The following is a 25311-nucleotide window of genomic DNA, read 5'->3' on the forward strand; positions in this document are numbered from 1 at the left end:
TATTTCCTTTCACACCTCGTCAAATTAAGAGGTGCAGATCAGATGATAGTATTATAGTAATATTATTAGTATACAAAATCTATTAGAAAACAGATAGGATAAAAGAGGACATTTAGTTCCTGCAGGGTAAAGTTTGGACACCTGGAAACCGACTTCCTTTTTCACCAGCTGCGGATGCTCGAGTCTGAAGAGCCTTAAGTTGCAGCTGCTGCTGAATGGAGGGTAAAAATACGCTGAAATTACCTCCACCTCCGTCTCCGCTTGCACGAGGCCTCTATTAATACAAATTCAACAGCAGCACATTCATTATAGTCTGCCTCAGGGAGGCACAAACTCCACTCGTCACCATGGCAACAGCAGCCCGATGAGCAGGAGGCGGCGGAGCGGGACTGATTGGGATCGAATGATAAAACCGATTTTTGGTCCCCCGCGGTTCGGCCGCGCTGCGTTCGAATCACACAGGTAAAAAGTGTGAACGCGTGGATCAGACGACGCTGAAGGTTATCCTGCTGTCATTTTCATTTACAGGAACATCAAAGGAAAAACACAAAATCACAGAATTTTACGTCTTATTTGTATTTTCTTATCACCCCTTGATGCCCTTGAATGCACCACATTCAAGGAGCTTTAAAAAAAAAGTTGCAACCTCAACAATAAATAACTGACTTTTTATTTAACTAAAGATAAGTCTGACTTTTTTGTTTTTAATACAATTTTTTTTATTTCATTCAAGATAGGTGTGACTTTTCAATTAACTTAAGATAAGTCAGACTTTATATTCAATTCAAGTCTGACTTATTTTACAGATAAGTCAGACTTTTTATTTCATTAAACATAACTCTGAGTTTTTATGGCAACTTGCTGGAACCTTTTCCACATCGTATTTGAATGATCTGAATATGATACGCTCATGTAAACACACTCAGTGGAAAAGTGCTTCAGAAGTATCTTTGACCTCTGATGTCTAATCCAGATCTCCTTTCATCATCACCTTATTTTTACTTCATCACATGACCTGTTCTGACCAACCTCGTCCTGGTACATAAGCACTCTGACAGTACGACTGAGACGCCAACAGCTGTGACTAAACGGCCGTATTTGAGTGATGTACTACAACAAAGTGACAGTGTTTATCCTCTGGAGAGGATTGATCTGTGACTGATTATTGATCAGTTTTCTCCAGAACCACCATCTTTAAAAAAAAAAAAAAAATGTCCCCTTGGGGATTAATAAAGTATCTATCTATCTATCTATCTATCTATCTATCTATCTATCTATCTATCTATCTATCTATCTATCTATCTATCTATCTATCTATCTATCTATCTATCTATCTATCTATCTATCTATCTATCCTCCTCCTCCTCTTCCTCGCTGTCTGCTGCGAACACAGCGGCTTTCACGCTGATGCAAATTAAGCGCTGCTCTCCGTCTGCTGCGGAGACGGAGAAGAAAGGAGCGTTTGATTCGACAGCATGGGCGGCGCGGAGGCACTCCACATGAACTCCGCTTCTCCCTCCGAGTATCTGGCATCACTAAATCCCACCGAAGCACCGGTCTGAGCGGAGAGGCTGTTAAAGGTGAAATCTAAAAGAGCGATTCCACCTGCGCGTACCTGGGAACAGTAGACAGGTAGGTCACCAGCCTCCGCAGGTCTTCCTGTTTTATTCGGTCGTGGTTACTCCTGGCGGGAAACGTCAGGATCGGTCCTCCTCTTTTATCTCGCCCGCCTGCAAGAACACATACGAATAACACGCCTGACGTTAGCATGTACGTGATGTAGTGGCAGCAGAAGGCCTGGTAGCAACTACAACAGTTGGAGTCGCAGTAACAACGCACACACGAGGCTGAGCAAAAACACATGGATGTAATTTTTTGTTGTGTACTACGTCACATGTACAACGCCGTTTCAAAAAAAGTTGGGACGCTGTGTAAAATGTAAATAAAACCAAAATGTGATGATTTGTAAATCACGTAAACCCCATATTTAAGACAACATATCAAATGTTGAATTATATTGTTTTATAAAAAAAATATATGCTCATTTTGAATTTGATGGCAGCAACACGTCTATAAAGTTGGGACAGGGTCATGTTTACCACTGTGTTGCATCACCTCTTCTTTTAACAACACTCTGTAAATGTTTGACAACTGAGGAGACCAGTTTCTGGAGTTCTGAAAGTGAAATGTGGTCCCATTCTTGCCTGATAATAAGATTTCAGCTTCTCATCAGTGATGAACTGTGTTCACAGACGATGGTTTTCACAAGTGTTCCTGAGCCCATGCAGTGATTTCCACTCCAGAATAGTGTCTGTTTTTAATGCAATGCTGCCTGAGGGCCCGAAGATCACCACTATCAAATATTGGTTTTCAGCCTTGTCCCTTTGTGTTCAGAGATTTCTCCAGATTCTCTGAATCTTTTAATGATATTATGAACCGTAGATGATTAAATCCACTTATTCTTTGTAGTTTTACGTTGAGGAACATTATTCTTAGATTGTTGCACTATTTTCTCACACAGTTTTTCACAGAGTGGTGAACCTCTCCCCATCTTCACTGCTGAGAGACTCTGCCTCTCTGAAATGATCCTTTTATACCCAATCATGTTACTGATCTGTTGCCATGGTAACCTAATTAGTTGTCAGATGTTCCACCAGGTTTTTTTTTTTTTTTTTTTTTTAACTTTTGCACAACTTTTCCAGTCTTTTGTTGACCTTGTCCCAACTTTTTAGAGGCGTATTGCTGCCATCAAATTAAAAATTAGCATATGTTTTTATAAAACATTAGAATGTATCAGTTTCAACATTTGATATGTTGTCTTTGGTCTATTTTCAATTAACTATGGGTTTACGTGATTTTTAAATCATCACATTCTCTTTTTATTTACATTTTACACAGCGTCCCAACTTTTTTTGGAATCAGGGTTATAAAAATAAACACCATAAACTGAAGTGACCGTTGAAGAGCCACTGACTGTGTTCCTCCACAACCTGTTAACCTGCACACCGTCCTTCTCCGAGATAATATCATAACATCGCAACCACTTCAGCTACACACACTCTCCTCGGAAACAGAACCCACAGACACACTCCGCCTCTCTGTGATAAACGATGTGTGCGGACATGTTTGGGTTAGATTAATTTAAAAAACACAAACCACACCGTTTATGAAACTGCTACTCAGACGTGGAAAATCTGTGTGTGTGTGTGTGTGTGTGTGTGTGTGTGTGTGTGTGTGTGTGTGTGTGTAATCTACGGAGGAATTTAGATGACGGATTGTTTTTGGCACTCAGGCTTTTACATCCTCTCTCTCTGAGTCTCTGTTTGTAATTCAGAGGTTTTTTTCTTACACACATTACTGTAACACAAAAAGAAAGAAGCAGCATTATGTCAGTACTAAAACTACAATCTTAAACTGTAGTACCGCTGAAGGACCACTAGGGGCTCCAAAATAAAATCTCCGTCTCCAATAGACTTATATTCAAAAAGTAACTTCTCTCCTGAGAAAATGAGATTTTAGGACTCAAACACAGATATGTCTGGGGGCGGGGCATAGCACCACTTGCTCCTCCCCGGCTCGTCCAAATATGGTCACTTCTGGCTCCAAAAAACCCAGATGGTGATGGCTGAAATCAACACATGACGTGGGCTGACACTTAGTACAAATGTGTCAATAGCTTCAATCCAAAGGTTAAAATCTGCAGCTAGCAATTATTTTCAGGATTTTTCGATTAATCTTTTTCTGTAAAATATGAAAACATTTTATTATGGCTTCATAATGTGTCTTGGCTTTAAGAAAAAGATAAATTTCCTGTCAGATTTGAGGAAGAAATTCGACAAAAGCTGGAACTGGAGGATGTTTGGGGTTTTTAATTGATACATAATTATTGAAATATGAAATATGTATTGATACAAATATAATAAATCATTTAAAAAAAATTATAATGTCAAATTATTTACTCCTCTTTGCAGCAGTTAGATGTTCACCAGTAACGCCTCACAGTGACACTTCACTCTGTTCCTGGTGGACTCAGCTGTACCTGAGTAACACCACTCAGTGTAAAGGGGTCCGGACCTGGACTAAAACCAGAACCGGGTCCGAGTCCCCTTTTCTGATTAGGTTTCTTTTTTCTTTAAAATGTATCAGATTTTTGTACTTAAATCAAAGTAAAGTGACACAGGTTTTTTTCCCCAAATAAAAACAGACATCTTGTTAGTAGTTCTCCCCGGCTGAGTGCCGCCGAGCGCAACGGCCTGCGGAGTGAAAACATTCGTGTGTCTGCTTCGTCTGCTTGTTTTGGCTGTGAGCGAGCTGCAGCGCTGCAGCGGCGTGCTCGTGGTGTGAAAGGGCCCGTGATGGATTTCCTGTCTGCTTCCTGACTCGGAGCGTGTGCACGTCCTGCTGCACACTAATGAACTTTTCAGGACTGCAGACAAGATTTCTTCACGATAGTGCGAAAATGATTGTGCATGTCGTTTATTGCCATTCTTGAGATGCGAGAACCTGATTCTGACTGGGATAAATGTGATAATGGTTTCGCTCAGTAAAGGTTTGGATCGTCAGTGGCCCATTATATATTAAGGGTCCTAAGTGTTTTATTTTTAGTCGAGTCATCGTAAGAAGATATTGTTGTGGTTTTAAGAAGCAAAAATCATCTCAGTTTTCCATCTCCTCTCTACAGCTCAACCAACGACAGGCTTTTTGTGTCTGTGTCTTTAAGAATAACCCTCTCTTCTGATTGGCTGACTCTTTCCTAAGTGACATGCAGCCAGGCCAATCACAGGTTTTCTTTGTAGCTTGTTAGCTCCAAGACAGAATGACACTTTGTTTCCTTTTTTTTTTTTTTTTTTTACATAAAAAGGTCGGCCAATGGGCCGTGCTGAGGGTGGACATATGACATCACAAACTCACTGTGACATCACAAAATCACTGTGACATCACAAACTTACTGTGACATCGCAAACTCACCGTGACATCACAAAATCACTGTGACATCACAAAATCACTGTGACATCACAAACTTACAGAAGTCCGAACAGCTCAGTTACTAAATACGTGTGCATTTCTCTGCAGATTGAGCGTTTTGACACTTTCACAGTATTTACATAACCTGGAGCTGCTTTATAATCAAAATATAAAAGGAAATCTATATCTATATACTTTGAGACCTTTTAAAACAGCACCCTGTAGAATACAAAGGCTCCTTCTGCTGTTAAAATAAGAGCTTTAAATGATCTTAAAATCACGTTCATTCGACACTAAAACAAAGCTCAGTCTCTTCCAGCTGGAAGCGGAGAAAACTAATTTAACATGTTCCTCGTTCCATCATAAGACCAAGTTTCCCACAAACCCTGTCACTTCCTGTTGTTGTGGATAGCGAGCAGCAGGTTGTTTTGATGATGAGAGAAGAGGAGGAGGCGTAGCCTCACTGATTGGAAATGACCACTTATTTTTGTTAATAAAGGCAGTTTTATTTTGAAAGGAGACTTTATGATGTCATACTTTCAGCAGAGATTCTGTTCACAATGTTTTGGTGGAATTTATTTGGAATTTGCGTTAATTAAAGCCATTTTCCAGAGGGAAACTGAATTGTTGATTTCTGAAACGGAAGAGGAAGTTGGCGACATGTCCGCAGATCTGCCCTCAGTGCATACCCACTGTTTGTGTGCGTGTTTGTGTGCGTGTGCGTGCGTGTGCGTGTGCGTGTGTGTGTGTGCGTGCGTGTGTGCGTGTGTGCGTGTGCGTGCGTGTGTGTGTGCGTGTGTGTGTGTGTGGAGGGGGGGGGGGGTTGACACTCACCTGACACGAAGGCAACTTTCTCCTTCAGCACAGGAAGAACATCAGACGCCTTGATGCCTTCAGTCCTGCAGGAGACTGCAGAGAGACGGAGAGAAACATTCAGCTCTAATCCCATTATCACATCAACATTCCTGTGAGCAACACACAGGGCGGGCACGCACGCACGCACGCACGCACGCACGCACGCACGCACGCACACACACACAGCTGCCTGTTCGTTTGACTTCTGTCGTCACTATCTTCACTTCACACCGTTCAGCAGGTCAGTGGGTGTTTTTCCACCCGGCGGTCATGTGATCAGTGTGTGAGGACATGAGGACACGTTCGTCCTCCATCTTTTAGAATCTGCATGTTTCAGTCCCTCTCGGTTCATCTGGTCATCCGTCTGTCACGTTACGAAACCTTTCGCTCTCCCCCTCTCTCTCCCAGCAGAAAACCAGAAAAAACACGCCCCAATGTCCACGTCCCGCTGAGAGGGTGTGTGTGTGTGTGTGTGTGTGTGTGTGTGTGTGTGTGTGTGTGTGTGATGCACTGTCCTGGCTGCCACGCGCACACGCTCGCACACACACACACACACACATTCCACAGCGAGAACACCGAGTCAGTAAAATGTGTCTCAGAGGGACAAAAACGGTTTTATATTCATGAAGCAGGAAGAACACAAAACGTGACCATTGCAAAATGTATCTATATATAGATCAAATTGTTTCCAGATCAGTGTTTATAGATCAATATTTATAGAACAATAGATATAGATCAATGTTTACATTTTAATATTTACAGATCAATATTTGTAGATCAATATTTACAGATCAGTATTTATAGATCAATGTTTACAGATCAATATTTGTAGATCAATATTTACAGATCAATATTTATAGATCAATGTTTACAGATCAATATTTATAGATCAGTGTTTATGGATCAATATTTGCGGAAACAGGATTTTTCTACGAAGTTTTTTTTCCTGATTCGCTTCGTGCGGGTCTGTAAATAAACTCTCAGGGTTCTTATTGCCGAATATTACAGACTTTATTAAACTCTGTCAACATCATATTTAACTCGTGTCTGAACGTCCAACAAAGGAACGTTCATCCCGTCTGAATGTTCGGCTGCAGACAACATTGTCGAACTTATCAGGCCGCCAGCAGCACTGAAGCAGCAGGAGCTGCATCACCTTCTGCTCTGTTCATCTGCTCTGATGCAGCAGCTGTTGTTACGAACTCATCACTTTCTAAATTTGCTTTTTATTGTTTCTGGGCCGACGTTTATGTTGCACCAAAGATGTTTATGTTGCAGCAAAGATGTTTATGTCGCAGCAAAGATGTTTATGTTGCAGCAAAGACGTTTATGTCGCAATAAAGACGTTTATGTTCCAGCAAAGACGTTTATGTCGCAATAAAGACGTTTATGTCGAAGCAAAGACGTTTATGTCGCAATAAAGACGTTTATGTCGCAATAAAGACGTTTATGTCGAAGCAAAGACGTTTATGTCGCAATAAAGACGTTTATGTCGCAATAAAGACGTTTATGTCGCAATAAAGACGTTTATGTCGAAGCAAAGACGTTTATGTCGCAATAAAGACGTTTATGTCGAAGCAAAGACGTTTATGTCGCAATAAAGACGTTTATGTTGCAACAAAGATGTTTATGTCGCAATAAAGATGTTTATGTTGAAGCAAAGACATTTATGTTGCAGCAAAGACGTTTATGTCGCAATAAAGACATTTATGTCGCAATAAAGATGTTTATGTTGCAGCAAAGACGTTTATGTCGCAATAAAGACGTTTATGTTGAAGCAAAGACGTTTATGTCGCAGCAAAGACATTTATGTTGCAATAAAGATGTTTATGTTGAAGCAAAGACGTTTATGTCGCAATAAAGATGTTTATGTTGCAGCACAGAAGTTTATTTTGGAGCACAAAGTTTTATGTCGCAACTTTATGATGCAGCTGCAGGCATTCATGTCACAGCAAAGATAATAATGTCAAAACAGAAAAGTTTATGTCACAGCAAAGATTTTTATGTTGCACCTTCAGGCATTTAGGTCAAAACACTGAAATTTATGTCGCAAGTGTTAGAGTTGCAACTGCTGACGTTCTTGTGGCAGGTGTAGATGAAGTTTGTCACACTGATCAAAACACGGTGCAGATTTAACCGTCCCGTTTGTAGCCGTGTCTCTTTTCCATTTTATTTTCTGTCTTTGACAACAACATCCTGACTGAAATGACATGCTTCGTTAATTTCTTATTCTTGTGATAAATCATCGTTTAAAAGGAAAATCTAACACACACAGCAGCAGCGAGTGCTCCCTGAGGGAAACATGTCTCTCACATCACACCTCATTAGCATAATGATGAACAACAGTTTGATCACATGACTGTCCAAACACATCTTCTAGATCTAGAGTGTACTGTATATAACTACCAACAGGTTTTGTTTTTATCTCAGCTTTTCTTTCTTCTACACTTATACACACACACACACACACACACACACACACACACACACACACACACACCACACACACACACACACACACACACCTTTGATCCAACATGTGTTTGCTCCATCACAGATGTTCATCACAAACACACACACACAGCATGTTTGTACAGTAGCAGCCGAGCAGTGATTACAGCAGCACACGGTTGGTACACACACACACACACACACACACACACACACACACACACACACACACACACACAGCAGTGATTACAGCAGCACATGACTGCAGCAGCTCGTCTGCGTGAAAACTCTGAATGAACTGATGAGCGTGAATGACCGCCTGCCCTCAAAGCTCTGTGTGCTTCATTAACATACCGACAAGAACGACACACACACACACACACACACACACACACACACACACACCCTCTCACACAGGAGCAGAGTGTTTATGTGTGTGTGTGTGTGTGTGTGTGTGTGTGTGTGTGTGTGTGTGTAGCCTTGTATTGTGTTCAGAGAGAGCACCGTTTACACCGACCAGCCATTAACCATCAGTGATGTCATCGTTGGTTTGTGAACGTTATGAAACCTCCAGTTCAGATTCTGTCCGTCACCATCTTTGCCAGTTCGGAGACGGTTTGGAGCAGGAAGTGACCATATTTGGGCGAGCTGGGGGAGGAGCCAGCGGTGGATCTGATTGGAAACCTGACGATACTACGTACCGCCCACCGATAGCTGTAACCTGACTGCACCACAGACCTGTCAATCAAACAGACACCCCCACAAAAACAGGTCTTTTTGAAGCTTATTTTCTAATTAATGAGGGATTCTTTCCAGATGGACCTCCAGAAAACTAATAAGAAGGAGTGACTTTAGCTAACAACACCGAGATAACTGCTGGAGACATTTTATTGACTTTATATTTGATGAGAAGTTGAATGGGAGTCGACGGAGCCGGAGGACTTTTTGGAGCCGAACTCTAGCGGCACTCGGTGGTATTGCAGCTTAAGGCACTTCTGTATCGGAACCATTTTTCAGACGTGGAAGCTACGAACACTTTTATATCCAGACTGTGGATGTAACGTGTCTGAGCGTGACTAAACATGATATGAAGATAGTGAAGGAGCAGATGATTTATTCCTGTGTGGTCACAGGACACACCCGACATGAAAAATTTACAAAATGAAAGGAATGAAAAATATTTTATAAAACAATAAGAGATCAAATATTCTAAAGAATAAATGCCTTGTTCTCTCCTCGGCTCCGTTCAATAAAGGTCATGTTCATCACTTTCTGTGCAGAACATTTGAAGTTCAACTGAAAATGGACGATTTGGATCTTTGAGTTCGTTCTTTTCTTTTTAACCGTTTTTATTTTTTTACCTAAAGATTTGAGCTCCGCTGAAATAAGAAAGGATGGCAGAAACACAACACGTTGCCCTCGGCTTTCCTCTGTGCGTGTTGTCTTTCCCATGTTAAATTAATGTATTTCACTAGTTGCTATGGTAACCGCCCCAGAGGTCCTCCCGACAGCGCAGTGATTTACGACGTGCGGCCAGATAACCTGGCCAAGCCCGAACGACGGCGATGTGCACCAAACACACGCAAAGTCACGCAAGACAGGAACGGATGTCACCGGTGGCAGTGTGTGTGTGTGTGTGTGTGTGTGTGTGTGTGTGTGTGTGTGTGTCATGAGAATAGATACACACACACACACACACAGACACACACAGGCCTAGCTGGTGTTCAGTGGTTCCAGACGTGTGGATGTTAAAGGTCAACATGCAGCCCGGCTGAAACCATTAGCACTGCCACACACACACACACACACACACACACACACACACACACACACACACACACACACACAGACACAGACACAGACGGCGAGCATCACTGAGGACTGAGATAAGCAGCTTCACTTTGTGTCTGTTCACGTAGCAACGCTTCAGGCGCTGAGACGGTGAAGGTGACACCGAGGAAGACTCCGGCTGCCAACAGACGACGTTCAGCGGCCTCATAAATCAGCACAAATATGACGCATTCTGCTCTCTCTCTGTGTGTGTGTGTGTGTGTGTGTGTGTGTGTGTGTGTGTGTGTGTGTGTGTGTGTGTGCGTGCGTGAAAGGTCACAGCATGTGTCACTTTCAGCCACAATCGCACCGTCTTTAGAAGGCAACAGGTGAGGCTGTCTGCGCCCTAGCAACAGCTGCCTCGACGACCGGCTGCTGGACCTCGTGTGTTGCCACGGCGACGCGGAGAGCCTGAGTCACACTCGGCTCACGCGTGGAAAAAAAAAAGTGACTTTAACTGTGTGGAAGCTTCAGCGGAGCGGTTATCATCACAGCCGTGTAATCGAAGGGATCAATGAGCAGCCCGACAGGTGTGTTCAACGTGTGTACACACGTTATTAAAATGTGTGCACACATGTTATTAATATGTGGAGTAAAGACCCCATCACACGCTGATGATGTTCTGTAAATGTGTTCAAATCTGTTGTTAACATTTTCGAAGGACCTGCTGGAAAATCTGAACTTAACGACCGGCGCGATGCTGCTACGACCTGAAAACCAATCAAAACCTGCTACAGCAAAGTGTGTAATACACCCAGCTGTCCACTAGAGGGGAGCAAAGAAGTGTCACACACTTTAGGAAAACCAAACCGATGTGGAATCCAATCAGCAACCAGCAGTGATGTCATCGTTGGTTTGTAAACGTTATGAAGCCTCCAGTTCAGACTCTGTCCGTCACCATCTTTGCTAGTTCGGAGCGGTTTGGAGCAGGAAGTGACCATATTTGGACGAGCTGGGGGGAGGAGCCAGCGGTGGATCTGACTGATCTGATTGGAAACCTGACGGTACTACGTCCCACCCACCGATAGCTGTAACCTGACTGCACCACAGGCCTGTCAATCAAACAGACACGCCCCCAAAAACAGGTCTTTTTGAATCTTATTTTCTAATGAATGAGGGATTATTTTCAGATGGACCTCCAGAAATCTAATAAGAAGGAGTGACTTTAGCTAACAACACCGAGATAAATAATGGAGACATTTTATTGACTTTGTATTTGATGAGAGAAGTTGAATGGGAGTCTATGGAGCCGGAGGCTTTTTGGAGCCGACCTCGAGTAGCACTCGGTGGTATTACAGCTGAAGACACTTCTGCATCGGAAACCATTGTACAACAATTTTTATTTGTACAATAGCAGAAGAAGTGTGATGAAGTGGAAACGCTGAAGTTTGTGTGAGCGGTTAATGTCCTCGTGATGTCAGCGGACCGACAGGATCCCACTCAACATGAACGATTCACGTGTCTCATTATTTCAACATATTACCTGCATATGTTCTGTAACACTGCAGGGCCAATACACACACACACACACACACACACACACACACACACACACACACACACACACACACACACACACGCAGAGTTTAATGGCTCCAGTTTCCCCTGCAGAGGAAAACCACATCCATCACAGCTCCAACACAAACCACACACACACACACACACACACACACACACACACACAGCTCTCTCACAACCACAAGCACACGGAGAGACAGAGGCTGGACCGGCTAAGTGCTTTCCAAGCATCACATTCAGGTCACACACACACACACACACACACACACACACATATACACACACACACACACACACACACACACAGAGAGAGAGAGCTCCTCCTCATTAAGGGACAGTAACTGCAAAGGAAACAGAACAATACGATCGGCTCTACCTCAATCTACAGACACAACAATGAGCTCTTCCTGCTATTAAACACTCAATGCTAACACACACACACACACACACACACACACACACACACACACACACACACACTTGGCTAAAGGTCACGAAAACAAAAATCTCTCACCTACTGCGGAAACTGAGGAAGACCTTGAATATTTGATGTGCGCTTCTATGTTTATACACTCAGTCACCAATTTATTAGGAACATCTAAAGCCAAGTCGAAGGCCAGAGGTAAACTTGCCTTTTTGTTACCGGAGGACTCCACCAGAGGGCGCACCAGAGAAACAGGGATATCATGAGGACATCTGGATCTGCCCGATGTAAACAATAACCATGGCGACGCTACTTTGCAAATTCACATCGGGACGAAACGCCATCGGTTGTTTCCGTTTAGCGTTGCAGGTCTCTGAACCCTGTCGCACATCCACGCTGACCCTACAGGGCGTCCATATATTGCATCTTGTAAATGCATTGCATTGATTTATGAGGACGCAAGGCAGTCGTCATTTGCACAGGAACGATTCATTTAAAGCAAGATCGGCACGGCACGATTATGACGTCATCACCTGATCAAAACTACTTGAACTGGCCGCACTTAATTTGTATAAAACTTCGATTGGTTTCCATGAAACCGACAGAAACATCAGATTTAATTTCCGTCTTTTGAGGTTTGACTCTTTTCATGACGTTATCTCATTACGGCTTCTTCTTCTTCTACGGTTTAAATCTGGGGTCTCTTACTGTTGTTTTTCCCTCTGAGCTCCTCGTCAGTCACATTGATTCACATAGCTGAGCTCCACCCAAACCGGCTGAATCAGCTTCTTTTTATATGAACGATAACAAACTGAAACTCCACACACACACACACACACACACACACACACACACACACACACACACACACACACACACACACACACACACCGACTGCATTTGGACATTAACATCGTGGAATTACAGCCAATAAAGAGCTCTTCTTCATGAGTCGTATGCGCATGAACGAACTTTAATCAAGCTCATATAATAGCCATATAAAATGTTTAGAAAAAGACAATTAGATCATTTATTACAAGTATTTACTGTATGTGACAATCACCGTCATCGTGACGGTCTCAGCTGTAATGTTTGTTGTTTTACAGGCTGCAGTTTAACCGTCCTTCATCGTCCCGACTGGTGTTTCTACTGTTTCATAGATCAGTGAGCGAAGCAACAGAAACACGTCTGCAGCAGCACCGACGTCATCACCTCTGACTCATCATTCACTGAGGTGTTGGACTCGCAGCCGGGTGGATCTAATAAACTGAGTGTTGTGTGCATATACATACATACGTATATATGTATGTGTGTGTGTGTGTGTGTGTGTGTTTCTGTCCTTCTCGACACCATCTGACTCATTCAGCAGGAAACCAATCAAATCGCAGCCCTTCTGTTTGGGGTTGATGACATCATCCACGCCACGTTCCAGCCACATGGAGGGAAGCCATCTGGAGGGTGCTGACTCAGCAAAACGCGCAAACACACACACACACACACACACACACACACACACACACGCGCGCGCGCACGCTCAGCAGAAACCTTAGCACCGAGTCCTGTAGTCCAACTGGTCTGAGCTGAAGCCGACTGGAGGCCAACAACAGAATAAGGTGACGCTGATTCTCCGGTTTAAAGGGTCCAAATTATGGACAAACTGATGTCCCTTCTGTCTTCTGTCCATTTCATTCAGCTTTGTTTATATTTTTCCAAAATGTTCAGAAACTTCATGTTTTTTCAACATTTTTTTAAACCTATTTGGTTGCTTTATTCTCAAAAGTCAACGAAGAAAGAAAGGCATGCTGGGAAATGCTTAATTTGGTTTGTCCAATGACCTCACTTCCTGTCTATTTATCTGTTTGATGTTATCTTTTATCAGGTGCAGCTAAGTTACAGCTTAACATATCACAAAATAATTAGCATTTCCCAGCATGCCTTCTTCTTTTGTAACTTCTGAGAATAGATAATAGAATAAATAGAAAAAATGATAAATACCAAATAAAAAAAAATATGAAGAAACAATATGGCCACATTTTATCAATACAGATTCAAGATGATGACGTTATTCGACATTATTGTGGAAAGTTGATATGGTGACAATCTTATACAGGTAATTATATAATGATTGATAAAATAAAATCATACTTTTTTCTGTATACAGTATGAATATTTGCTCATTGAGTTTAACCGATGTCTCAACGCGGTTATCTCCCATCAGACGCTCACACACATGAACGTGATTAAGCAGAGGTCAGAGGTCAAGAGGAAGCCGGAGGTGCCTTGCTCGAGGAAAGTCGGCGCTGGAAGAAGCGAACGTTGAAACATGCAACACGTGTTGGAGCCATCAGAGGAAACTGGATCAGCTTTCAGTCTCCAGACAGCAGCTGTCTGTGGCGAGGAAAACCTTAGACCGAGCGGTCAGACCTGGAATGTGTGTGTGTGTGTGTGTGTGTGTGTGTGTGTGTGTGTGTGTGTGTGTGTGTGTGTTGACAGCTCAGAGGCGCCTCCCCCGTAACACCGAACACGTTTCTAATCTGTGACTCTTATCGTATCATGCGAGTTATTATCCAGAATCAGACTTTGATATGATTATGAATAAATAAAATAATTATGGGATGGAAGCAGCTGTATGAGGTGAATGTCACGTGGAGGAAACACTCGTTCAGACCGGCAGCACAAATCAGGTTCTCGTCACGTCCAGGTCGGTTTCTGAACATCTGGATTTCAGACTGTAACATTTAAAAAAAAAAAAACTGCAACAAGCTTATTTGCTTTCGTTGATTGAACTCAATTAAAACAACAAGTCCAGGTGAACGACTCGACTCGTTACGAAATAAAAGTGCAACAGAAGCCCGAAACTACGTTATAATGGACAAATGTCGACGGTAAACTTTGTAAAATCAGACGTTAACAACATTGAATCTGCCGACGGTGGTGAGGAAGTAGTTACAAGCTCTGCAGCTGATCATGTGACCGCGTGATCGGGATCGTGTGATCGTGTGATCGTGTGATCGTGTGATCGCGTGATCGTGTGAGTCACCTTCCAAACCCTCCTCAGCTGTTCACCAGATCTGAAGCTCATGTTGAGATTCTGTTGTTTACGAACTAGAGAACTGAATACCGAAAGGCATAACGTTGCGTTGATGCCGACATGTAAATCTGTGACACTTATTTTATTCATATTGTTTGTTATTGAAGTTAATAATGAAATATTGTTTCAGTATTTTGTCATATCATTTTTAACGGCACATGTTAGCAGAGTGAAACGCTCGCCAGTGCCAGTTGGAGCTGATTCTTTGGCACTCCGGTCCGATCTCACGCTGCCCCCCCCCCACCCTCCCCCGTGTTCAGATCCTGTCCCGGTAATAGTGCTTCAATACCTCCGATGAATGTTGGATGAGCATCAGAAGCAGGAGAGCAGCGAGGCCTCCGTCCTCAGATCAGATGATACTGAAGAATATTAAGGATTAATGGGCTCCACTCTCATTCTGTCTGCTCCAAAAATAGTCTACAGTAAGCCAGGTCTGCTCGCTCAATTACAGCCGACACCAGTGTGTGTGTGTGTGTGTGCGTGTGTGTGTGTGTGTGTGTGTGTGTGGAGTCGTCTCCGTGGGTGAATGAGGTTTAATTAGAGCTTGATTCAAAGACAGAAACATTTCAAAGAGCGCCGGAAGGAAGGTGTGGAAACACCAGCTGCTGCCTTCATTCAGGCCGCACGGAAAACTCTCAATGAAAGTTTAAACGCCACAACGGCAGTGTGACATGTGGATCTCACACACACACACGCACACGCACACGCACACACTGACTCAGGCCAAAACCACAGCGCACCAAATCTTCACGTGTCTGAGGTCTTCAAAGTTTTGAACCTCGGGTGAAGTTAAACTGAGGACAGTCAGCGAACCGACGAATAAACGGTCCACACGTCATCTGGACCGCAACGCCGCCAAGTTTAAAGCTTCAGGATCCATTTTATTGATAAACTCAATACATTTCTGTGTCATTAGATAAAAAAAAACACCTCTTTGAAAAAAAAAATAATAATAAGGCTTTTATTGTGAAAAACTTGCAGGAACGTGTGTGCCCACAGACTGGATATAAAAGTGTTCGTAGCTTCCAGGTCTGAAAAATGAGGCAGACGCAGAAGTGTCTTAAGCTGCAATACCACCGAGTGCCGCTAGAGGTCGGCTCCAAAAAGCCTCCGGCTCCGTCGACTCCCATTCAACTTCTCTCATCAAAGTCAATAAAATGTCTCCAAGTTAGCAGCGGACGCTTCAGGAACAGTATTGTCGTTGGGAGTCCTCCATGTTCGACCAGCACTCGGAGCATAAAAACAACATGCACAGATGTTTCCATGCAGCTGGTTGTGAGAAATATGTTTATAATTAATGTAAATGTCTTCAAAATCCATGAAAATTGCTCACAAATATTTTTATGGGAACAATATTTTTCTTGTTTTTGTTCAGAACAAACGACACACAAACTGTTCAAATAAACTCCCGTCATGCTTTCATCTGTTGTGACATTTTACTCGATCGCTCACACACACACACACACACACACACACACACACACACACACAGTAGTTTCCTTGTTCACTGACTGTGAAGTGTTTTGCTGCCGTGTGGAGTAGGATGGGAGGTTAATTACTGACTGCAGCGCACTAATGAACAGCGCTGATGTCTGAAAGTTGGAGGCAGCAGCATAAACAAACCTCACGGCGAGGTCATCAATGGGTCGGAGACACAACCTCCCTTCAAAACAACCAACTGACCAACCAGAGAGCAGCTCAAACACTTCTTCCATCAGCTGCGGCTCTTCTCCGTCCGATATGACAGTAAACTGATCGTGTTCGTGGTTCGGACTGAAGTGATCCGTCTTTATGCTATCACGTCAAACCGTGTAATACACCCGCCAGTCCACTAGAGGCCAGCGTTGTTGCCGTGACAGTTGGACCTCGCCTCAGCGTGAAAACCCCCATGGTTAAGATCAGGAAAACACAGACTGGATGTAAAAGTGTTCGTAGCTTCTAAAAAATGGTTCCGATGCAGAAGTGTCTTAAGCTGCAATACCACCCAGTGCCACCAGAGGTCGGCTCCAAAAAAGCCTCCGGCTCCATAGACTCCCATTCAACTTCTCTCATCAAATACTAAGTCAATAAAATGTCTCCAGCAGTTATCTCGGTGTTGTTAGCTAAAGTCACTCCTTCTTATTAGTTTTCTGGAGGTCCATCTGAAAATAATCCCTCATTCATTTGAAAATAAAATTCAAAAAGACCTGTTTTTGGGGGCGTGTCTGTTTGATTGACAGGCCTGTGGTGCAGTGAGGTTACAGCGATTGGTGGGCGGGACGTAGTATCTTTCGGGTAACTTTGAAGCCTCGAGTTTGGATTTCTTGGCCGTCGCCATCTCGTTATTTTAGAGCCAGAAGTGACCATAATTGGTCAAGCTGGGGAGGAGTGAGGACACTATGCACCGCCCACCTATACCCGGAAACCTGACTGCACCCCTGACCTGTCAATCAAACCAATCCCGCCCCCAAAAATCATATGTGTTTGAATCCTAATATCTAATGAATGCTGGAGTTATTACCAGAACACTGATCAGAAGGAGGGAGGTTTTTTTGGAGCCAGCCCCTAGTGGTCCTCAGTGGTACTGCACATTAAGGCTCTTCTGCATTGGGTCCACTTTTCAGACCCGGAAGCTACGTCCACTTTTAAACACAGTTTTTAACCCCCTACAGGACCTTAATCATGTGACATTGACACGTCACACTGACACGCTGTCCTCTAGTGGACTGGCAGGTGTATTACATGCTACATGGGTTGTTAATCGTCTATCGATGTAACTCGGGTAAAAACTGGAGGAAACTGAGTTGTTTCCAAGCTTCATATGTAGTTTCTGATTGACCTGTTTTATAGAATTGAAATGGTGTAAAATGATTCTGAATTGCAGCTCGGTTGTAAATAAGATGCAGAACCCAATGTGACGTTCAAACAATGGAAAACTCAAACGCCTGGAGCAGCAGCACACACTTTAGTCATTTTCTTCCCATCAACTAATCAATGAAGTGAGAATTGCTTCGGCTGTAAAACACAGCGAACGTAAAATCAGACTGATATCGTTCTGCCTTGCAGACGGAGAGACAGAGGGATCGATAGGAGATGAAGGAGGTCCAATAACAGCTCGGGCCGACTCTCTCGGAGGATTCCTATCCGCTCTGCGGCCGCAGGGGAGGCGAACACACACTTCCTGTTGTCTTCTCGGCTGGTGAATAATTACTGAGGGTCAAGCACAGCGCCGATCTCCAGAGGAGGCCGACGGAGACGAAACCGCACGTTAAAAGTCGTTTAGCCGGGATGATCGTCGGTTCACAGGACGGCTGAGGTTCATCTCCGTAGAAGTAAATGGGTAATAAATACGAGGTGAAGCCCCAGGCAGACAAAGGTGCACTAAATATCTCAATGTTTAAAAAAAAACAAACTCGGATACAGGAACAGAACCAAAGCAGGAACAACACAAAGGTTCCCCAAACGGCGTTGGAAGGATTTGTTTGGGCAGATCGAACAAATTTTGTGGTAGTTTGTGGTCCCGAGTCACCAGGAGAACCGTTTCTTTGGTACCAAGTCGAGGACGAAATGCTGAAAACACGACAGTACTCAGGTTTCCCAGTGGAACCGCAAGCTGGTTGTTGAACGTGTTACGAAGCCTCCAGTTCAGATTCTGTCAGCAGGAAGTGTCCATATTTGGACGAGCTAGGGGAGGAGCCAGTGGTGGATCCGACTGATCTGATTGGAAACCTGACTGCACTGCAGGCCTGTCAAACAAACAGACACGCCCCCAAAAACAGGTCTTTTTGAATCTTATTTTCTAATGAATGAGGGATTATTTTCAGATGGACCTCCAGAAAACTAATAAGAAGGAGTGACTTTAACTAACAACACCGAGATAACTGCTGGAGACATTTTTATTGACTTTGTATTTGATGAGAGAAGTTGAATGGGAGTCTATGGAGCCGGAGGCTTTTTGGAGCCGACCTCGAGTAGCACTCGGTGGTATTGCAGCTGAAGACACTTCTGCATCTGCCTCATTTTTCAAACCCAGAAGCTACAAACACTTTTATATTCACTCGATGCTATCGTACCAGGTTCGCTTTGCATTCTGGGACGCAAATGAGCAAAAATTAGTTACCAAGCCAGCTGGAGAACGAACTGAAGTCCGACTTCAGCCAGGTTTTGATTTTAAGAGTTTCCTGCAGAGCTCTGCGAAGTGTCAATTAAAAATAAACAGAAACGTTGGGAGTAAATCAAACTTTTATTCAGACAGTTATTTTAAAAATCTTTTCCAAGACACACGCTGAACAAAAAACAAACTTGATGTGCAGTTCATTCTGTGGTTGATGTGCAGAAACATGTTGAAGCTCGCTTCAGGGACCAGATGAAGTTTTTTGCACAGTTTATCATTCCAAGCTTGTTTTATTTTTCTCCTCTAAATGTGAGTTTTTATTTTCACTTACTGAAGGTCACAACATAAAACGCACCGCTTTCTGCTCTTGAATATCATCTGCAGGGTTTTTTTGAACTTCGGTCTCTCGGGGTTTGTTTCTTCTTCAGTTTTATTTAGAAAAAAGACTTCTGCTCCAGATCTGCGAGTTTAAAAATCAAACAAACTATCGGTGGCTCCTCACAGCTCCGTCAATCAGGATGAAAGCTTCCTGTCTCCGCCCCCCCTCCAAGCCCCCCAACCACACACACACACAAACACACACACACACACACACACAAAAAGACAAAGGCAAACACCTGCCCACAGCAATTAATAACATCAATGTCTATCAGCTGGCACCACTAATCAGCTGGTAACACACCTACACACACACCTATACACACACACACACACACACACACACGCGCGCGCGCGCGCATCTATAAAACGTCTCTGTGATCGATCAGAGTGGAAACGGATGCACACACACAGAAACAAACAAACACACACACACCAACACACCATATGGCTGCAGCTGTCCAAAAACGAGAAAGCTTTTAAGGAGGGAGGAGACAAAAGAAAGAGGAGGAGGAGGAGGAGGATGAAGATGAGGAGGAGGAAATCCTTTCTTTGTTTTTATCTATTTAACACTCTTTCTGTCTCTCTCTCCCTCATTTGTTCCCTCGGTGGATAATGAGAGCTAATCCACTTAAGCTGCCTCGCTCTCCCTGCTCCTGTCTGTCACCCCCCCCCCCCCCCCCACATCACAAAAACACACACACACACACACAAAGCGTTCTTCACATCCATCTGCCGTGACACTGGGTGTGTGAGTGGGAGACAAAGAGGGAGATGGAGGGAGGGAATTCCGTCCTCCTCTCTCTCCTCAGCACCAGCATCTTATTGTTCCAGATGACAGCAGGGGCGAGAGACACACACACACACACACACACACACACACACACACACACACACACACACACACACACACTTCAATAATAGATGTGTGGCTCCTCCCTCCCAGTTCGCTCACCATGACTCAGGACTGAGGCCTCCCTTAAAGGGACAGGACGTCTCCAAACAAGACAAACATCACCTGTCAGTGTGTCAGCGACCATCCATCGCTACATTAGCTGGTTGTTACCTTGACTTTAGCTGTTTTTAGCAGAATTATCTGTTTGTTAGCTGGATGTTAGCATTGTTAGTTGTTTTTTTTATTTGAGTTTAGTTGTTTTTTGGGTTTTTTTTGCAAAATTAGCCACAGAGGCTAACAGTTTAGCATGCTAACAGGCAGGTAACGTAATAATTCAAAGAGAGATAAGACGAGGCCGTGGGGAAGATCAACCTGTTCCTCAGACGTAGATTATTATCTAAATTATGACGACAAACGCTACGTGACTAAAACTACAATATATTAGATTAACATCAAACCAAATATGAACCTCCACGACCTCTGACCTTTCTGTAAACGTCAGCAAACGTGACCTTTGGGCTTAAAGAACATTTAGAGCTCCGACGTCGTGGACACCACAAGAGGGCGCCGCTCATACGGCCGGAAAAAAACACAAACGTGAAGCACACCTCAGAGGTCGAAGGTCGTGTTTCTGGTACTTCCTTCCTGATTGACACGCATGTCGGAGCCCGTTCATCAATTCCAACGGTAACCGTAGCAACCGAGCTTCGTCTGCGCGTCTCCTCCCAGGACGGATCACAGGACGTCAACCGGGAACAGACGGATCAGCTCGGTAACAAAAGCTCCTTTAAGAAATGACATCTTAATAACAGGATAGTCGCAGACGGTCGTCAAAACGAGTCCATGGATATCTTTGCTCATCAGATATCTTTGTTCATCAGATATCTTTGTTCATCAGATATCTTAGTTCCAACCAGACTGAGCTAGCTGAGCAGTTTAGTGTTTCTATGTTTTGTATTTATTCAGTTGGAGACTAGAAATCCTCTCTGTTGCTAGGTGGTTGCTAAGGGTCCGACTACTTCCTGGAGACCAAACGGAGACCTCGGGCACTGAAACAGGTCGTCTTCCTGCTTCACAGAAACGAGCTTCCAGTTCGTCTCTACAAAAATAAACCTGCACTCGATCTCATCCAACAGCTTTGATTTCATCTTAAGAAGAAACAAAATACGTCGGAAAAGTAGAAAAATTTATCGAACTTTGGTAAATCCGACATTAAAACTTCTTATTTCACTCTTTTACGAACTAACTTTCAGCCGTTAAGGTGCAGCGACTGGACGTTTCTCCGAGCGCTAACTTTTTCTTAAAATGGATTTTATAAAACAAAACAAAAAAAGCACCGTTCACGTCACTTAAATGATTTCACGACTGCTTCCGGTAAAAAAAAAAAAAAAAAAAATGAACACTTCACAAACCGGCTGCTGCCTTCAGGAGGTCAGCGCCTCCGGAGATACTTCAAACCGCCTCTGCCACATCTGCAGCAACGCGTCATTTAGCAAAACTCTCACAGTTCCTCCACAATAAAAGCTCATCAGTGGAAGCTCAGTCAGCCTTTCAAAATAAAACCCGTTTTATCAACAGAAATAACTTTTCATGGACAGTCGGGAGCTCTTCATCCCCTCATCATCATCATCATCATCATTATTAAAATAAAAACAATCGTCAAAACAGAAGGTGGCAAGAATCATGGGGGAAAAGTGGTCTTATCGTGAGCTTTAATTCCTTCTGTTTTAAAGGACCCCTCTGATTTAAAGGACCCCTCTGATGACGCCGTCCAAAGCTCCACCAAACAAACAAGCCGGAGCGATTTCACTGATCTGGCTCTGAGAACTGCAGCCGACGTTGCCGAGACTCGTCTCTGAATTCGTGTTCGATAAGTTGAATCAGTTCGTTGTTTCTTAACGGTTGTTACAGCGCGTGTGAACGTTTTGACGGCGTCCTCGTACCGGACGTCCTCTACGCCGACACCGAGCATCCCGTCCTGTCCTGATTCTGAAGTCCGGAGGTTCCAGCTTTCATGCGGAGAAGTTTCAGATGCAAGTCGACGATCACCGACAGCTTAAAAAAAAAAAAAAAATGACCCGACGTTTCTTCTGTAGAAGCTAAACGGACCTTTAACCTACAGACGGGGGACGGCTTGAAACCGAACACTTCCCGCCGACGTCATCTTACGGCTGATATTTGCCGATGTTTCCAGCGGTGAGCGGCTGCCACCTTTTTGTCTTTACCAAACATCTCCATGGTTACAGACGTTACTCACGGCTTTCAGCAGATTAGCCAAGATAATGAACTCTAATTGGCTGCTCATGCTGGCAGCGAGCGCCTGCTCCCCGGCTCGCTGGGAGAACAACACACTGAAGGAGGAGGAGGAGGAGGAGGAGGAAGAGGAAGAGGAGGAGGAGGAAGGTTCTGTGTGGAAGCATTTAGCACCTGAGCTCCACAAGGTGTGACGGTAGGCCCGATCTCCCAGCATGCACTTGCGCGTGCAGCTGCTGGGCCTTCACCCGTTTCCGCGCGGCAGAATGATATCACTGATCCCAGCTCATCTGGTACCCGTGGCAACAGCAGCCACTACAGACAGACAGCTGGGCGTCGGTTGTCGTGATAAAGACTCTCTGATTGCGCGCTGCTATGAATGCACGCTCGCTACTTCCTGTTTCCGACCGATAATTCGGGGTCCTATTTATAAAGCGCTGATTAGCATAACACTGAGCCGCCTGCGTCCTCGTGTCGGAGTGACTTTTTCAGGGACTCGCGCTCGGCTCGTCCTCCCCTGCTCTCCGTGTCGTTTCTCTGCGTTTAATATTTACCGACTTTTCATTTAAATGCAACAATTAAAGTAGAAGAATGTAGTTCAGACCGAACGCTCGGTGAAAGATGCTCCGACGAGGAAGGAGTCAGTTCGTCTGATGTCTGGTTTGTTACGACGTCCGCAAGACGTACCCGTGGAAACAAGCCGGCGGATGAACACGTCGGTGATCAGGTCAGACGGGGAGCAGATCTCCGGCAGTAAAACGTCCACAAAAAAACCCCATCGTGAACAGGATCTCTGCTGAAAGTATTACAGCATAAAGTCTGATTTTCAAAATAAAACCAAGATATGTTCATTTCCAACCAGCGAGGCTCCGCCCCTTCCTCTCCTCTCACCATCAAAACAAACTGCTGCTAGCTCGCCGCAACAACAGGAAGCGACGGGGTTTGTGGGAAACGTGGTCTCGTGATGGAACGAGGAACATGTTAAATGAGTTTTCTCCACTTCCAGCTGGAAGAAACATGAACTTTGCTTTGTTTTAGTGATTTAAAGATCATTTAAAGCTCTTATTTTAACAGCAGAAGGAGCCTTTGTGTTCTACAGGGTGCTGTTTTAAAAGGTCTCAAAGTATATAGATATAGATTTCCTTTTATATTTTGATTATAAAGCAGCTCCAGGTTATGTAAATACTGTGAAAGTGTCAAAACGCTCAATCTGCAGAGAAATGCACACGTATTTAGTAACTGAGCTGTTCGGACTTCTGTAAGTTTGTGATGTCACAGTGAGTCCGCGATGTCACAGTGAGTTTGTGTGTGATGTCACAGTGAATTTGTGATGTCAGTAAGTTTGTAATGTCACAGTAAGTTTGTGATGTCACAGTGAGCTTGCGATGTCACTGAGTTTGTGATATCACAGCGAGTTTTTTGTGATGTCACAGTGAGCTTGTGATGTCACAGTGAGCTTGTGATGTCACAGTGAGTTGTAAATTGTTAAATGAGTTTTCTCCACTTCCAGCTGGAAGAGACTGAACTTTGTTTTAGTGTCGAATGAACGTGATTTAAAAAGCATGTGAAGCTCTTATTCTGACAGCAGATGTATTCTTTGTTTCTATATTACAGTCACAGACGGTCTGTTCAGGAAAGATACGTCACTTTGAGCCCCTTTTTGTCACGTTGAGGGATTTTTTTTTTTTTTTCTCATTTCTGCAATTTAACAGCAAAAAAGAAAAAAGAAAATCACTTAAAACTCCACGAATTACATCTAAATGTTTGAGAACAACTCCTGGAGGGACTGATGAACGGAAACACAGCCTGCCGAAATCCGGCGGAGCGACCCTTTAACGCCATCAGTTGGTAGACAGTCTGGTTGGCCGGATTCTTCCTCCTCGTGTCAGCCGGTCAGTCGATCCACACGTCAACACCGGAACCCAGCAAATACACACAAGCAGTCTTTTCCCCCCCGAGCGGTTGAATCCGAGCGTCGGAGAAGAGAAAGTTGTTCCGAACGACGCCGGAAGCAGCGGAAACATAAAAGCCACGGCGACGCTCACGTGTCCCGGCGGCATTAAGAAGTCTGACAGCACCGCCGACCGAGGGAGGAGGACCTGAACACAAAACCCGCAAGACCGGCGGGAGCTTCGGATTATTAGCAGCTCAGCGGAGCAGATCGTATCCGCTTTGGCGGGAATTGGATTTTAGAAATAAAGACGGGAGTCTAATTTCCTGTGTGTGAAAGTTCTCACACGGCGAAGCGCTTCAACGCGACTCGGTTTCTTTTTCTTTTTTTTTTTTTCCTGAAACCGGGAGGAACGTCTGCCGTCAGGTCTCTCTGCAAACACAGAGTTGAGATATCATGTCCTTAGATACGAGTTGATCCGTTTCGACGGAGCCCCCCGGCTTCGTTCTTTTTTGTTTTTTCTTTTTAAACCAAAGAGGAGAAACGTGATGTAAAAAGTCGATGAACGTCTCCCTGCTGCGCTGGTAAACGTGAGGGTTTCCACTGTGAGCAGGTCCATCAGCGGTGTTGATAGAAAACACATCAATCAGAGGTTTTCACTCCTGGA

General features: G+C 44.0%; 1 protein-coding gene across 1 annotated transcript in view; it reads right to left on the reverse strand.

Moving 5' to 3' along the window:
* Positions 1-25311, reverse strand: part of LOC138201185 (kalirin-like) — a 93125-nt gene that overhangs the window by 65160 nt on the left and 2654 nt on the right. The window contains 2 exon segments of the mRNA XM_069154431.1: positions 1616-1730; positions 5800-5874. Of these exon segments, the coding sequence (XP_069010532.1) occupies positions 1616-1730; positions 5800-5874 (190 nt within the window).

Source organism: Embiotoca jacksoni, unplaced genomic scaffold, assembly GCF_022577435.1.
Source record: "Embiotoca jacksoni isolate LCO1_2020_lvr unplaced genomic scaffold, fEmbJac1.0.p SCAF_2, whole genome shotgun sequence".
In the NCBI taxonomy this organism is placed as follows: Eukaryota; Metazoa; Chordata; class Actinopteri; family Embiotocidae; genus Embiotoca; species Embiotoca jacksoni.